Below are 14,053 nucleotides of genomic sequence, written 5' to 3'. Positions count from 1 at the left end.
GTGCCTGCCCCAGCACTTCTCTTTTCTTATATGTACAGTTTTAAGTATTTATATTAGCCAACCATAACTGTTACATATTGCATCTCGGTGACAACGATTCCTACTATGGCTATATCCAGTCCTTCTGTTGCAACTGCCTATCTACTGAAAAGTAAGGCCACTTAAATTTATGGAGGCATGGCATTCCAGCCCTGAAAAGAGATTCAAGACCTTTTACATTCAAGAGAGCCCAGTATGCTGAGGAAAGTGGTAGATAATGCTGGGTTCAATCTCTTGTCACTGGGGCACAGAGAAGGCAGGGAAACACCCTGAATGAGTGTCCTCTTCCAGAGGCTCTAGGCATGATTGAACTGGTCTGGACTGTTTTTGTCTCCAGAAATGCTGGGAGGATTCCTTGAGGCAGGACGCTATCCTTTTACTGCAAGCTTCCCCACGGGAGTCACTGAAGCTTTTCGGTAAGCCGCTGCCAAGTCAGACTATAAAATGCACAGCAGACCTTTAGTAAATCCTAGGTTAACCAAGTTTAAATCATCATCATCTACTTACCAAGTGAGAAACTATTTGTTATTGTAGCTCTTTTGGTAATTACATTGTTTTGTTTTCTGTAATTGCTATGTTGATATATAACCATTCCTGAAAACAAAACACCGAACTGGCGGTCGTATATAAGAACAGCAACATATGTTAATTTTATATGTAAAATTAATGTATGTTGCTATTCTTATACACGACAGCCAGTTTGGTGTAACAGTTAAAGATACTGAATAGAAGCTGGGACACTGTGAGTTCTAGTCCTGTTTTAAACACAAAAGTCTTGGTGATTTGAGGCCAGTCATTCTCTCTCCAGCTCTAGGAAGAAGGTACTGGCAAGCCACTTCTGAAGGCAATTCAATACAGTAAAGGATTGGGTATGTTAGGGCAGGAATGGGTCAGAGAGAGGCAATTCAGAAGTCAGGGCTAGCATCAGGCTGTGATTTACTAATGCTTCATTCAGTGGCAATCTAGTTATTACACAGTTACTAAAGGTCCACAAGTCCTGCCAGAATAAAGGTAGCTATATTTATATGTGCCCATGAGATCAGGGCACACCAAATTACAGATACAATCAAGGACAATCAATGCAACATGTTCAGGTTTCCAGGCATTTCTTCTTCAGATGTTCCAAGATCAGAGCATCATCATAGTGAAGACTCTCTTTTTTAAAATCCTGAATGAATTTCTTCCATTTATGCTACCCAGAGAAAGATCTGGGTACCATAAATGGAGGAAGATCTCCTCTGAAGATCTTCCTGCACAAATAGCATGATGTGTGTGCAGAGATCCTTTTAGACCCCAAGCCTACTTCCTTGACAGATAAAGCTCCACCTTGCCCCAAATGCTCAGCTGCTTGAGGCACAGTCAACTGCTAGTCAAGTTATTTGGGCACCCAACACAGAAAATCTCTATCTCTCAAGGGCCAGAGACTAAAAGTGTCCCTATAATAAAACAAAACAAAACAAGATAAATTGCAGTTCTGTCATGACACTCAAACTCTGCTGCTGAGGCATATGTTTCTCTCTACCAAACACTGTGTGGGGGAGAAAATTATACTATTGCTTTCTTTTTGGGAGCCCTTCCTCCTTTTACGTTATTATGAAACTCAGGACTAATCAAGATGAGCTCACTGTCTAGGCTTCCTTCCTTTCCACCGGCTTCTCTGTGACTGTACTCAAGGCATGCAGTGACTTCTCAGCTTTTATCATCTGTGGATATCTAGCACTGCATCCGATCTGAAGATAACTTTTGATAGAACAAACTTTTAAATGGGATCACAAGATTCAGGTAGATTTCATCAAATTGTACTCATTTTTTCTGTGATAAAAATTATATCTTCTGTTCCTCTTGTAATTTTTTTAATTGATACTCATTTCTTCCATAGACTTCTGTTTGACTTCCACAGTACAGAAGGAAAATATAAATGTATTATGAGTGTACCAGTACAATGATTTCTAAAAAACAGTTTGAGGCTTCAACTATTTTTCTGCTCTTTCAATTGATTTATACCAGATAATTTTACAGGTTACAGTCTTTATACACTTGCTGTGAATTAGCCTCATTCAATTCAATGGAACTTAATTCTGAGTAGATATACTGTATTTAGGATTTATCTTATTAGGACCACTCAGCCCTGCAAAACCCATTTCTTACATAACTCTGTAGCTTTTAAATGTCTGCCTATTACCCAGCTATTAAAATTACCAAAGCATGCTAAGAGAACGAACAAACAAAAAGTCTAACACTAATCAAATTGTGAGAGAATTTCTGCCTAACATATAATACAGATTTGTAAAGGTCCCATAACTTTGAACTATAATATAATTGTGCATTTTTCAACACAGTAACCACGTGAGTTGCATAAACAGAATGTTTAAACTCTTTTGAAGTGATTAACCTGAAATGTGTGATCTTGAGAACATTCTATGGTTTTAATCAGCTGGCTGACAGTGCTTGTTCTGGATGTTCCCAATGTTCATTTAAAAAGGGATACTCACAGAAGAAAAGAGGCAGTCAGGATGTTTCCAGAGTTGATTATTTCAGCCCTTCTTTTCTTGAGTTCCATTCCATTGTGTTTCCTTTGTTTCCTAACAGAAGAAAGGGAACCATACACCAAAAATTTCCTTTGCTAAATTATAGACTGGAGGAGATGGATTGTCCCCTTTTCCTTCTACCAGAACTCTGTGCCTTTCACACAAGTCCAGTGCTTCACCCTGGAGAGCTGGGAAGGTTCACCACTTGAACTGTTGTTTAAGTAGTTACTGTTAGTTAAATCAAGGCAGCACCTCTACGTGTTATGACACAGTGACTAAATTTACCCATCATCTTAAGTCATACTTTGTTAACACAATGCTTGTCAATCACACAATGGCTTAACATGATGTATGTTTTCATGCTCGGACCAGAAGGTGGCAGTAGAAGGACTTCTCTTTTTGATCTCTAAAGTTCCAAGCCAAGGACTAGAACTGAGCCAGATTGAAGCCATTACATGTAGCTCAGAACTTCTCACCCTCACAGTGATTTCAACCCAAATACATTACATCCTAGGAACTCCACTGCAAAACTTAGTGGTCCTTTCAGATAAGTCTGAGGACAAGTCCATGTTCGCAGTTCTCACAGCCACAAGATTGAGCTGCAGTCAACTGGCTCTCATCACTCCTTAAAAGAGAAGCAAAAGCTCTGGATCTACTCCATCAAAGGCGGGTCCTTCCTCACTTAGCAAGGCTGAGTGAACTCCAGGCCTTGTCAGGGCAATAAAAAGGCTACAGGCCGTAACACTGCCTTGCTCTGACTCTCTCCACTTTTCTCTGTTTTTTTGTTTGTTTTTTTGGTGGAATAGAAGGACGACACTGTGCAAATGATAGTCTGGAGGCAAGACTAAGGCCAATGTCAAAGGCTTGGGGATAACATTTGCATTAGCAAGCCACTCCTGGGATGCTATAGACAAGGCTGTCGAGGTGGTGGCAGCTGGCTGACCTTGTCTGGGGAAGCAGGATTATCGCTGATTAGCACTTGGGTGGTTGGACATTTTGAGAGTCCAGACTGAGAAATTGAAACAACATCCTTGAAAAAGGCAGTAGCAAATCCCTTGTCTATTATGCCGAGAAAACATGCATGGATATGTTAACATAACTCACTAGAGCAATTTGAAAGTTACTTGATTTACTTCCCTTCAAGCAGATCTGCTGCCTTTCTTCTCCCAGAACCAAGCCTGCTTAGGATAGTCCAGCACCCAGACGTAAAATTTTACTGACTGATGTGACTAAGAAGCAGCAGCCCGAGCATTCGTATTATTCATTCACTAGACTGATATCCTGCCTTTCCTCCAGGAGCTTCAGGATGTATACGTTACATTCACTCCATCAGTTTTCCCAACAACAATTTTGAGAGGGAAGCTGGGCTGACAGAGAACAACTGGCTCAGCCTCCCCAAGTTTCTGTAGCTGTAGTTGGACTTGAACGCAGTCCTAGACCAGAATCTTAACCACTGCACCCCACTAGCTCTGTACCATCTTCCAACAATTACAGGAAAGCGGATATTGAAGATATTCCCATCAAATGGGAAACACAACAGATGAGCTTTTGTATAGGATAGCTACTAGGGAGGGTGATTACTCATGCGCTATAAGGTGCTGAATGTCACTAAAAATGAAACCTTTCCAGCATAGATTTTAAGTGTGGAATGATAGCTTATTTTAGATGCGAAGAATACCAGCCAATCAGTGCTCTTTCTCTCTATTCCAAACCAGTCAATCATTCAGCGTACCACGCACACAACTTCCAAACTTTGTGAATTAACCATCTTTACCCTTTACCCCTTCCTTCACAAGAGAGAAGCAAACAAGTTTCCCACCCACCGTTATCTGTGTGTGTTTGTTCAGTGGTTTGTGAAACAGTCCTCCCATTCATCAGGCATGTTTGTGTGTGTAGAACGGAAGCTTGGTTCTTAAAATCATTAGCCAATGAAGGGAGAAGTCTGGAAAACTGCTCTCTCACCATGGCACCAGATCAGCATTGCAGATGTAGAACAGCAAACCCCAGGGAGACCTTTATGCAGGGAGAGCATAAACTGAAGTACTTGGCCATGCTCCAATGTGTAGGTGGGGTCTGGCCAAAAATAATTGTCCTTATTGTGAAATTGTTTTATCTGCTATACTATCTTTACTTTGATTACTCATTATATCGCTTAACATTTAATGGGTGACATTATCATTTTAATTGAATTCCCCTTGAGCTCTGTGCTGAGGTTGGAAGGTGTGTTATAAAACCTGTTTAATATATTCATTTACTTAAAGGAAGTTTGGCAAAAAAGGAAGTCTGGCAAAAAGAATATATAGATAGATAAATGGATACGCAGGTACTGGCCAATCAACCAGGCATCATAGTAGTAGTCAAGGACCCGGAGACACTGGTGATGATAGATGTAGCAGTGCCAAATGACAGTATCATCAGGAAGAAGGAGTATGAGAAGCTGGAGAAGTACCAGGAGGGTCCTCTACCAGAGGCCTGGGAGTTTGAGGGTTCTGTGCAGTATCTCAGCTGTTCCTAGCACTGCACTCTTCTGGATGGAAAGCTCGGATGTTGTTCCTGGGATCTGTTACAGCCACTCTCCCAGCTTAGGAGTCACAGCCCCAAGTGCTCCTACCACCACTGGGACCACTTTGGCCTTTACTTTCCACATCCTCTGTAATTCTTCCTTCAGGCTCTGGTACTTCTCCAGCTTCTCATACTCCTTCTTCCTGATGTTGCTGTCACTTGGCACTGCTACATCTATCACTACCACTGTCTTCTGGTCTTTGTCTGCTACCATGATGATATACAGTATATATATATATCCCATACTGCCTAGTATTATTTTTATTTGATGGACTAAGCCAACACAGAGACTGTACTGAACTAAGAATTTACATCTTGTGCTTTGTAAGGTACCGTACATAAGAGCCCATATTAAAATAACTATGTGGGATCTTCTGCTTTTCAAAGGAAAAAAAATTAATGTATCGATAAATGAGTCAGGTAAGGAAATGTGAATGTTATTTTTTTGCAGATACAAGTAAATTATTCTTATGGAAACTTTTGGCAGATAATTTCTTCAACTTCTAAAAATTATAGAAATCTATCTTCCAGGATCCCATCTATTCATTGTACACATTGAATTTACACCTTGTGCTTTATAAGGTACCGTACATAAGAGCCCATGTTTTCATGTACATTGTTATTTATTTTTGGCATCTGACTGGCTAACACTCCAAATGGTTTTCTTTAGGAAAATGAAAATATATGTGTTTTTAATCTCCAAAGTATTTATGTTTTTAATCTCCAAAAGCTATGTGACAAAAGAAGTATCTTTAAATATGAGGAAAAGTACAATGAATAGATGGGATGCTAGAAGATAGATTTCTATAATTTTTAGAAGTTGAAGAAATTATCTGCCAAAAGTTTCCATAAGAATAATTTACTTGTATCTGCAAAAAAACATTCACATTTCCTTACCTGACTCATTCCCTTACCTGACTCATTTACCACAACATTAAAAAAAAAATTCCTTTGAAAAGCAGAAGATCCCACATAGTTATTTTAATATGTCTCTTGAGGGCTGGCTTAGAATATCTATAGCAATGTAACACACTTTATGCAGATATTCAACATAGGAGTTTTACATCAACCTCTTCATGGTCAGAATACTTTCAAATCTTGCAATAAACTGCTGATGCCCATCCCTAGCTGAATATGCAAATAAGTTTTCACCGCTTAGGAGGTATCAGCATACCTCACCAAGCTGGTTTTTCCAGACGGCGAGTCTAATCAGAAAAAAAGGCTATTTGTTTATAAACCAGATGGTAGTAAAGTTACTTGGGCTGTACTGTACAAGAACTAAGTGGGACGAGATATGCAGGAACAGGGTAAGGTATGGATATTCTTTCTTTAATATACTTAGAAGTGATGTAAAGATATATTTACATTTGTAAGCATATTTTATCTTTTTTCTCAAGATGAAATATGTACCAACAAAGTATTTCCCATTCTCTTGGGAGCAATTCTATGGCTGCCTAGAGACATGCTTTTTACTATGCAATTACTCAATTTCGTTTTTCAAGTTGTAGTGAGATGAGATGTCCAGAGAAGACCTTCCATTTGATACTCTCTCGTGTTACAAATTAAATTAGGAGGAAAATTTGAGAATCAGCAGAGTTTCTTGGGGAGAATGGTGTGAGAGACCAACTCTTTGGAAGCACTTTCTCTGTTTCTTTAATTGTGGGTATTTGTGTTAGGACTGCTGGTCCCAGAAAGATAGTTAACTGAATTCTCTGACTACAAACCATTTTGTGATGATTCTAAGAAGTGGGAGGTTGGTTATGTCGTATTTGAGATTGGCATAGCAACTGTTCATGGAGTTAGAAGTTCAGTGATCACTTGAGATGACAACTATGTTATTTTTTTGCCTGGGAACTCTTCTCACAATTGCAGGCTAGTATTACAGTGTGTGCACAATGCAGGCATAGTGCTTCAAATGGCATGTTTCCACTGGAATTCCCACTTTTTCTCCTATAGGACACTTCTCATCAGATTACAGAACCTCACGCAGGACACATTCATCAGTAGCTTTTAAACCATGATGATGGCTGAATACAGAACCTGAAGGTTCAGAGGCAGCATACCATTGTATAATACATGTTGGGGAACCACAGCAATGGAAGGCAGTGGCCTTCATGCCTTGATAATATGTTTCCCAGAAATATGTGGTAGGCCAGTCTAGGAAAAGAGGTTGTTGTTCCTTTGATTTGCTCCAGCAGGTCTTTGTTTAATCACATTGTGAACTTCTCCACTCCTCCTGCTGTCAAGGCTGCTGCTGTCAAGATTTTAAATACTTGCTAGGTATTGATATTGCACCAAAAATGTTCCCAGAGACTGCCTGTGGGAGAGCTGAAAACTGGGGAGGGAAGGAATTTTCATATTACAAGAAAATGCTAAATACTGTTATTGTAGCAGAAACCATAGCAGTATTGCTTCAGTCATTACAGGATACTTTCTAGAGTTCCTTTCATTTGTGCCTGTTTTATTGACCTCTCCTTGCCTTTGAACTTTCCTAGGCAACAAAATTAGAAGGAAAACTCAGTATGGTGCTACTGATTTACCAGAGCCACATGTTCACCAGAAGGACCAGGATCAAACCTACTTGGATGAGAGGATCAGCATTCCAGATGTTGGTGGGGTAAGCCTTTGGCTATGAGTTTGCACATTAATTGTTGTCCTGGGGTTGCACTCTTGACTGTGGACATGGAATTCACCAGAAGGCCCTTTTGGAACGATCAGCCCCACAACATAATTGGGCCTACACAGCATGCTAATGAACCACATTATGGCTTGAGCATGATGGGTAAATACAGCCGTTCTGCAAGATCACCTGTAACCTACTTCTCTCTCTGATTATTATCCAGGTAGGCTGAGAAACTGGGGGGGAAAAAAACATACTGGAAAAGACCACAACAAACTCTTTCTATACTATTGTTATAAAAAAACCATGGATATGTGCACAGTCCCCAGCAAGCTTTATTTTTTAATAGAATTAACATAATATCTGTGTCCTGAGGAACTGGGGGAATGTAGGCTTTCTTTTGAACACTGGAAAATAAAGAGCTATTGGAAATGATTGGAGATATAACCAGACTAACTGCTTTTCCAGACCATTGGTCCTTAAAAGGATTTTTGACATTTTTAGATGCTCCACTGACAATAAAATCCTTCCTAGTCTAGCTTTTCCGATTACTGCAACCCCTTGACAGAAAAAGGAGTATTGCCACTTGCATTCTTTGCAGGTAACCCTCCCAGTTCAATTTCTGGCTGCCTCTGAACCTTCAGGTTCTGTATTCAGATTTCAGAAATTCCTGCAGATTTCAGTTGCAGATCAGTCCCAACCAGCTTTCCTCATCCAGGTGTCCTTTAAGTATGTTTGGCTTTGCCTCCCTTAATTCCTAATTGGTGCGGTCAAAGCTGCTTCAAAGTCCAAAGTCAGATCTGAGGGTGGAATTGACTAAGGAAATCATAGCTTAGATATGCTGCTTATAATTGTATGAAAACCAGCCAGTTCCCATTCTATGCATCTCCAAATAGTATAGAGTTTTCCATTTGGGGTTACCAAGTAGCAGTAAACCTCTTTTTATTTTATTAGATTGTACTTGATTATATCTGCACTGCAATTTTGAGATGTGATGACTTTAAAAAAAGGAGTGCACAGTAGCACACTCTTGCTTTCCAGTGCTAGAGCACACAGCATGCCAGGTAGCACCATCTAACCAGCTCTGACTGATCTTGAAAAGTTGAGCAATCTAGTTGGATGAGAGACCACCAGCAAATCTCAGAGCTGTAGGATAGACTGAGAAGGTGAGAAGACATTCCAGGAAAAGGCAAGGGCAAATCATCTCTCTGCTGTTGCCAAGAAAACTACATGGAGCTATCAGGAAGCAAATTTGAGTCAAAGAGGACTTTGCCTTTTATCATATTGGAGAACTCATCTTCTCAGATTTCTCTTTTGAAGAGACCTCCCTCTGAACTTCCTGAAAGATATAAGAATGTCAAAGGGAATTGATCATATCTGAAATTATTTTTAGAGTTCTAGGATGGGTATCTTCTTCCCTCTGATTGTGAAACTTGGGTGGCTGGAAAGTTGTAGAACATGTGAAAAAAATGGATAGGGGGCTAAGGTTATTTTCACCTGCAAGGGTTGCACCAGTCCAAGATCAAGGCTGTGTCCCTGAGTTTCCAGGATACTGCAGGACTAGTTTTGGTCTTTGCAAGTGGAATCAGTTAACTTTTGGCTTGGCTGCTGCTTCAGAGAAAATGCTTCAAAATAGTTTTGCAGGGCAGGCAACTGCTCCCTGGCAGGGAGGGATTTCTGCCTCACCCCTTCTGCCAATTTCTGAGTTCCCCCCTCACTCCTGCTGCCACTACGGAAACATCTGGTTGGCAGGAGTCATGCAGTTTCCTTTCCTGCCAGCCCATTGATTATGCTGATCAGTAGGAGATGTTGATGCTTCATGCAGCCTCCAAGCCACAACTGTCCAGCCTTGTCCTAGGCAAAGGCTAGAAGCAATTTAGAAGAAAAGGGAAGTGTTTATGCAGAATTCAGAGGTGTGTGTGTGTGTGTGTGTGTGTATATGTGTGTATACCTATATATATACACACACACATACACACACATAAATATACACACACACATACACATACGCACACAAATAGTATTGAACTGCATGAGGGAGAGGAGCGAATTCTTTAATTGGGCTCAAAGTGATACTGCTTATTTCAGGTTTCTATAAGGGATGCTATTGTTGGTTGACAAGAAGAGTGATCTTGTAGGCCTGATCCAGCAGAATGAGCTATCCAAGTATGATAAAGCTGTGATGACTTTTCTTCCTTTAGCTCTTCCACTGAATTTTCCATATCTTTGTTCTCCAGTACGGTTTCAGTTTCAGAAAACTTTGGGCTTTCACCGGGCCAGGTTTCCTCATGAGTATTGCCTACCTGGATCCAGGAAATATCGAGTCAGACTTACAGTGTGGAGCTGTCGCTGGCTTTCAAGTGAGTATGTGAAGAAATGGAGGACAGGCCCACACAACACATAGCCTGCAATGTCTTCTCTGTACTTTCTTTGAGATTAATTCACATACACATTGTTTTTCATCTTTCTCAATTATTCAAGCCCATCCCAAGGTTGGAAACAGGAGAATACCTGCATACCTCCAGTTCTCAGTGCTCAACCTCTAAATTCACAGGGACTTTACAGAGTTGTCCCCATTCATTCTACTCTCTGTAATTGACTCACCATGCTGTATGGACGTGTGTTTCTGAGATTCTCTCCCAATATGCTGAAGCTATGTAAAAATGATACATCTAAGTCCTGTTTAGGTATTGTTGTATTGTTGCAGAAATCACTTTGTGCTATGTGACCATGTATTTTTGCTCCCTACACAGCTGCTCTGGGTCCTGCTTTGGGCCACAATCTTGGGTCTGGTCTGCCAAAGGCTGGCTATTCGGCTTGGGGTAGTTACAGGCAAGGACTTAGGAGAGATATGTTATCACTACTATCCCAAGGTGAGTATAAATGTGCAGCAGGCAGTAACTTTGCAAGCATTGGCTACAAATTCTGCTTTATTCAGTGGCACAGTGGTATTTGCAAAAGAAACTAAACTGGCTTCCATCTGTCTTTCTTTCTCTGTCTTTGCACATTGTACCTAGCCATGATGTAGATAGTTTGATTGTTGTTGGGAACCAAGCAATTGTGGTTTATATAATAAACCATAGGTAAACAAAGCATGATTTGGTTTCATATGTATGCCAGACTAAGCCACAGTTGTTTCTGATCATGGTTTATTGGTTAAGCCATAAAGGCTGGTTTCATGCAAAATGTTAAAATATAAATTATGGTTTACAAACAGTATTTTTTGGTTTAGTTGATTTACATGTTGCCTTTCTGTTTGAAACCACGCACACATAAATGCAGATTCCAAAGAATAAGGAGATATACATTTTTTAAAAAATTAACAATAAGATCATTCACTGTTAACCTTGTAAAGATTTTGGCCCTTTTCTAAAAGCAAAGCAAGTGGGATTCAAATGCAACTTCCAAGGAAGTGCAAGCCATAACTGGGAGTGGTGCAAAAAAAAAAAAAAATTATTTCCCATCTGAGAACAGGAACATTTTCAGAAGGGCCTTTCCTACAGATTGTATTGAGAGTTGGTCCCTCAGATAGTCAGGCCTTAAAGGTTTAAGGCTTCAGAATTAACACCAATGGGCTTAGAAAGTAATCACTGCAGCTCTTTATTCATGGGCACCCTGTGATCCCTGGGCCCATTTTTTGTTTCATTTTGTTGTTGTGTTGTGTATCAGCCTATCTACTTCTTTTGCACTAATTGCCAATTCCAGACATTTTTATTTTTTCCAAAATATACTGTAATTGGTAAGAAGGGAGATGGCTAAGTTCTGGATGACTGTTGCCAAATCTGAGTTACTCAGGCATGGTTGCCGATGGCAACCTAGTCCTATGACCCTTCTTTCATTGCTGCAATAACATGGATTCCTCCAGGCCTTGAGTTGGCCAAGACGTATGCCAACATCACCGGCACTGCCCCCACAGCCTAGCTGTTCTATGCTTCATTAAGGAGGCCAATGAGTAGAACTGTTCTTTTCAGCCTTAACGTGGGATACGTTAAGGGTGGCAATTGGTGGATTCCTTTCACTGTGTTTCCCCTCCAACACCATCAGCAGCCAGAAGGAAAGACAACCACATTCTCTTTAATGGGCAGTGGGTGGGGTGAAATAGAGTTGGCAAAAACTCGGGATGGTTTTGTACCTTTAAAGTGGCCCAAGTAAGAGATTGCCCGCATGGAGATGCTCTACACCCCAACAGGTCTCTCAGGCTATTTCTGAGTGTTATCTAGTGATATTCTGTGACTAAAAATAGTAAGGCATTTTCTTTGCTTTTAGGGTGGGATGGGAGTTATTACCCCTTGGGAGGCTTCAGTTTCACATACTTACTCTTAATACACATACACACACAAGCAAAGTGAAAAATGGGTCGAAAATACTCAGCCACGAACCTTCAGGAAATGTCTGGTTATCATTATGGGCCTCCTACAGCCCAGAAGGTCAGGTGTCCTGACCTTTAAATATAGCTACAGTGACTATATTTTCGTGAAAAAAAAAAGGACAAACCTGAAAAGGGGGCAAATCTGAAAGAAGTTCATAAGGATAAAAAAATTAATTATTTATGTTTGTAACTTACCTTTACAAAGGAAAATTCAAGAGCAAAACCAAGAAAAGGTTACAAAATTGCATGTTCTAATCTAAAATCAAACAATATATATGAATTTATTTTAAAAAGACAGTTCAATTTCCATATTTTTCACATGAAAGTGAAAGACTTTGCATTAAGTGGTACCATTTATACATTAAAGATGATATGACCAAAATAAAGGACGAAAGTGAGCTTTTGAAAAATAAATAAATCTAAAAGACAGCTTTCTGAAATAAAGGACTGTCCTTTATAATAAAGGACATATGGTCACTGGAAGTATAGCCCATCCCTAGATTAGTGTCATGTGTGAATGGTGGCCACTGAGTTTCTATCTGCTGAAGCCAAAGTTAGAAAAAGGCATTGAGAAATCTCAGTGCATCAACTTTTCCTCTACATCTTCTAAAAGTCTAGCTTTTGTCCTTTCTGCTGTAGGTCCCACGTGTGCTGATCTGGATCATGATTGAAATCGCTATAATTGGCTCTGATATGCAGGAAGTGATTGGGACAGCAATTGCTTTCAACCTCCTCTCAGCTGGACGGTAAGATCCCTATTTTTCTATAGCCACAAGGCAAAGCAATGGGCAGGTCTCAGAGACAACTGCCGTGAATGCTCTCGCACCACCAAACTCTGGATTCTACCACTGGGTCTCTATAGATTCCTGGAACCAGGAGAGATTGGGGTCATATCAGGTGAAGCCAACGCTGTCATTTCTCTGCTCTTTGCAGGTCAGGCATAATTCCTCCCCATGTTAAATATCCTCCTGGCAAAATGGTTGGGGTCAGGGATTGCCAATGCAAGACTCTGCAACTTTTGTCATATATTGCCTGATCATGTGTTTCAGATTGGTCAAGACACAGTTATGGAAACAAGGAATACAGTACTTCAAAGTTGAGGGTCTAGAACAGCCTTCCCCAATTTGATGGCCATCAGAAGTTAATGCAAAGTAAGGGATACTCTTTAGGGAAGATCTATAACTCAGCGGCAGAACACCTGACTTGCATGCATGCGTTTATTTATTTATTTATTTACTTACTTACTTACATACTTAATTTATATGCCACCCATCACCCCCAAGGAGGAGCTCCCAGGTTCTATCCCCTCTAGGTAGTGCTGGAAAAGATTCCCATCTAAAACTTGAAGAGTTTCTATCAGAGCAGAATTGGGAGAATGCACTCCCAATTCCTCAAAACCAAGTGGAGTCTGATCTGCACTTCACTTTCACCCATCTTGAAATGTTATGACCTCTTGATCTCTAAGCAAGGGTGGGGAGAGAAAGAAATTGGCCGTGAGTGATAAAGAGTTTCTGCCTGTGGGAAAATGGACTGTCGGTCAGCTCTGCTGAACTGCAGCACTTCACGTGAAGAAAACAGCTTTGCTCCAAAAGCAGATAAGCTGCACCTGAACCAACAGTGCATTGGCTCAACTCTTAGACACGCTGATGTCACAATACTATACAAACCCAGTGCTGATTATGAACCAATAAAAAGACCCATGTGGAAAGACAGCTGGAACTCTGGCCTGGCTTAGCAGAAAGCAGTTTTCTATAATCCCTTGAATTAAAGACACTAGAGATCAGTGCTTCTCAACCTTAGCAACTTCAAGATGAGTGGACTTCAACTCCCAGAATTCTCGTCTTAAAGATGCCAAGGTTGAGAAACACGGCTATAGATAGACCTTTAGCCAAAACTGAGGCCCCTCAATAAGTGTTTTGCTGACACAACTATGTA

At 40.4% G+C, this 14,053-nt stretch overlaps 1 protein-coding gene across 5 annotated transcripts in view; it reads left to right on the top strand.

Annotated features, from left to right (window-relative positions):
- Positions 1-1,684: 1,684 nt before the first annotated feature.
- SLC11A1 (solute carrier family 11 member 1) overlaps positions 1,685-14,053 on the top strand; it is a 33,617-nt gene continuing 21,248 nt past the window's right edge. For 3 of the 5 annotated variants that reach the window (XR_003085755.2, XM_025172866.2, XM_007437699.4), the window contains exons 1-5: positions 1,685-1,821; positions 7,625-7,746; positions 9,987-10,109; positions 10,503-10,622; positions 12,758-12,864. Coding sequence is in view for 4 of the 5 variants with exons in the window: in XM_025172866.2 (XP_025028634.1) it covers positions 1,803-1,821; positions 7,625-7,746; positions 9,987-10,109; positions 10,503-10,622; positions 12,758-12,864 (491 nt within the window). In the remaining variant the exon portion in view is untranslated. Of the gene's footprint in view, positions 1,822-6,338; positions 6,442-7,624; positions 7,747-9,986; positions 10,110-10,502; positions 10,623-12,757; positions 12,865-14,053 lie in introns of those variants that run through there. The other 2 variants (XM_015889752.3, XM_007437700.4) reach the window with 2 other exon arrangements.

This window comes from Python bivittatus, unplaced genomic scaffold (assembly GCF_059951505.1).
Source record: "Python bivittatus isolate LINGU-HERP-01145 unplaced genomic scaffold, Pbiv_v1 ctg000480_np1212, whole genome shotgun sequence".
Taxonomy (NCBI): Eukaryota; Metazoa; Chordata; class Lepidosauria; order Squamata; family Pythonidae; genus Python; species Python bivittatus.
This window is presented reverse-complemented; position numbering and strand designations above follow the sequence as displayed.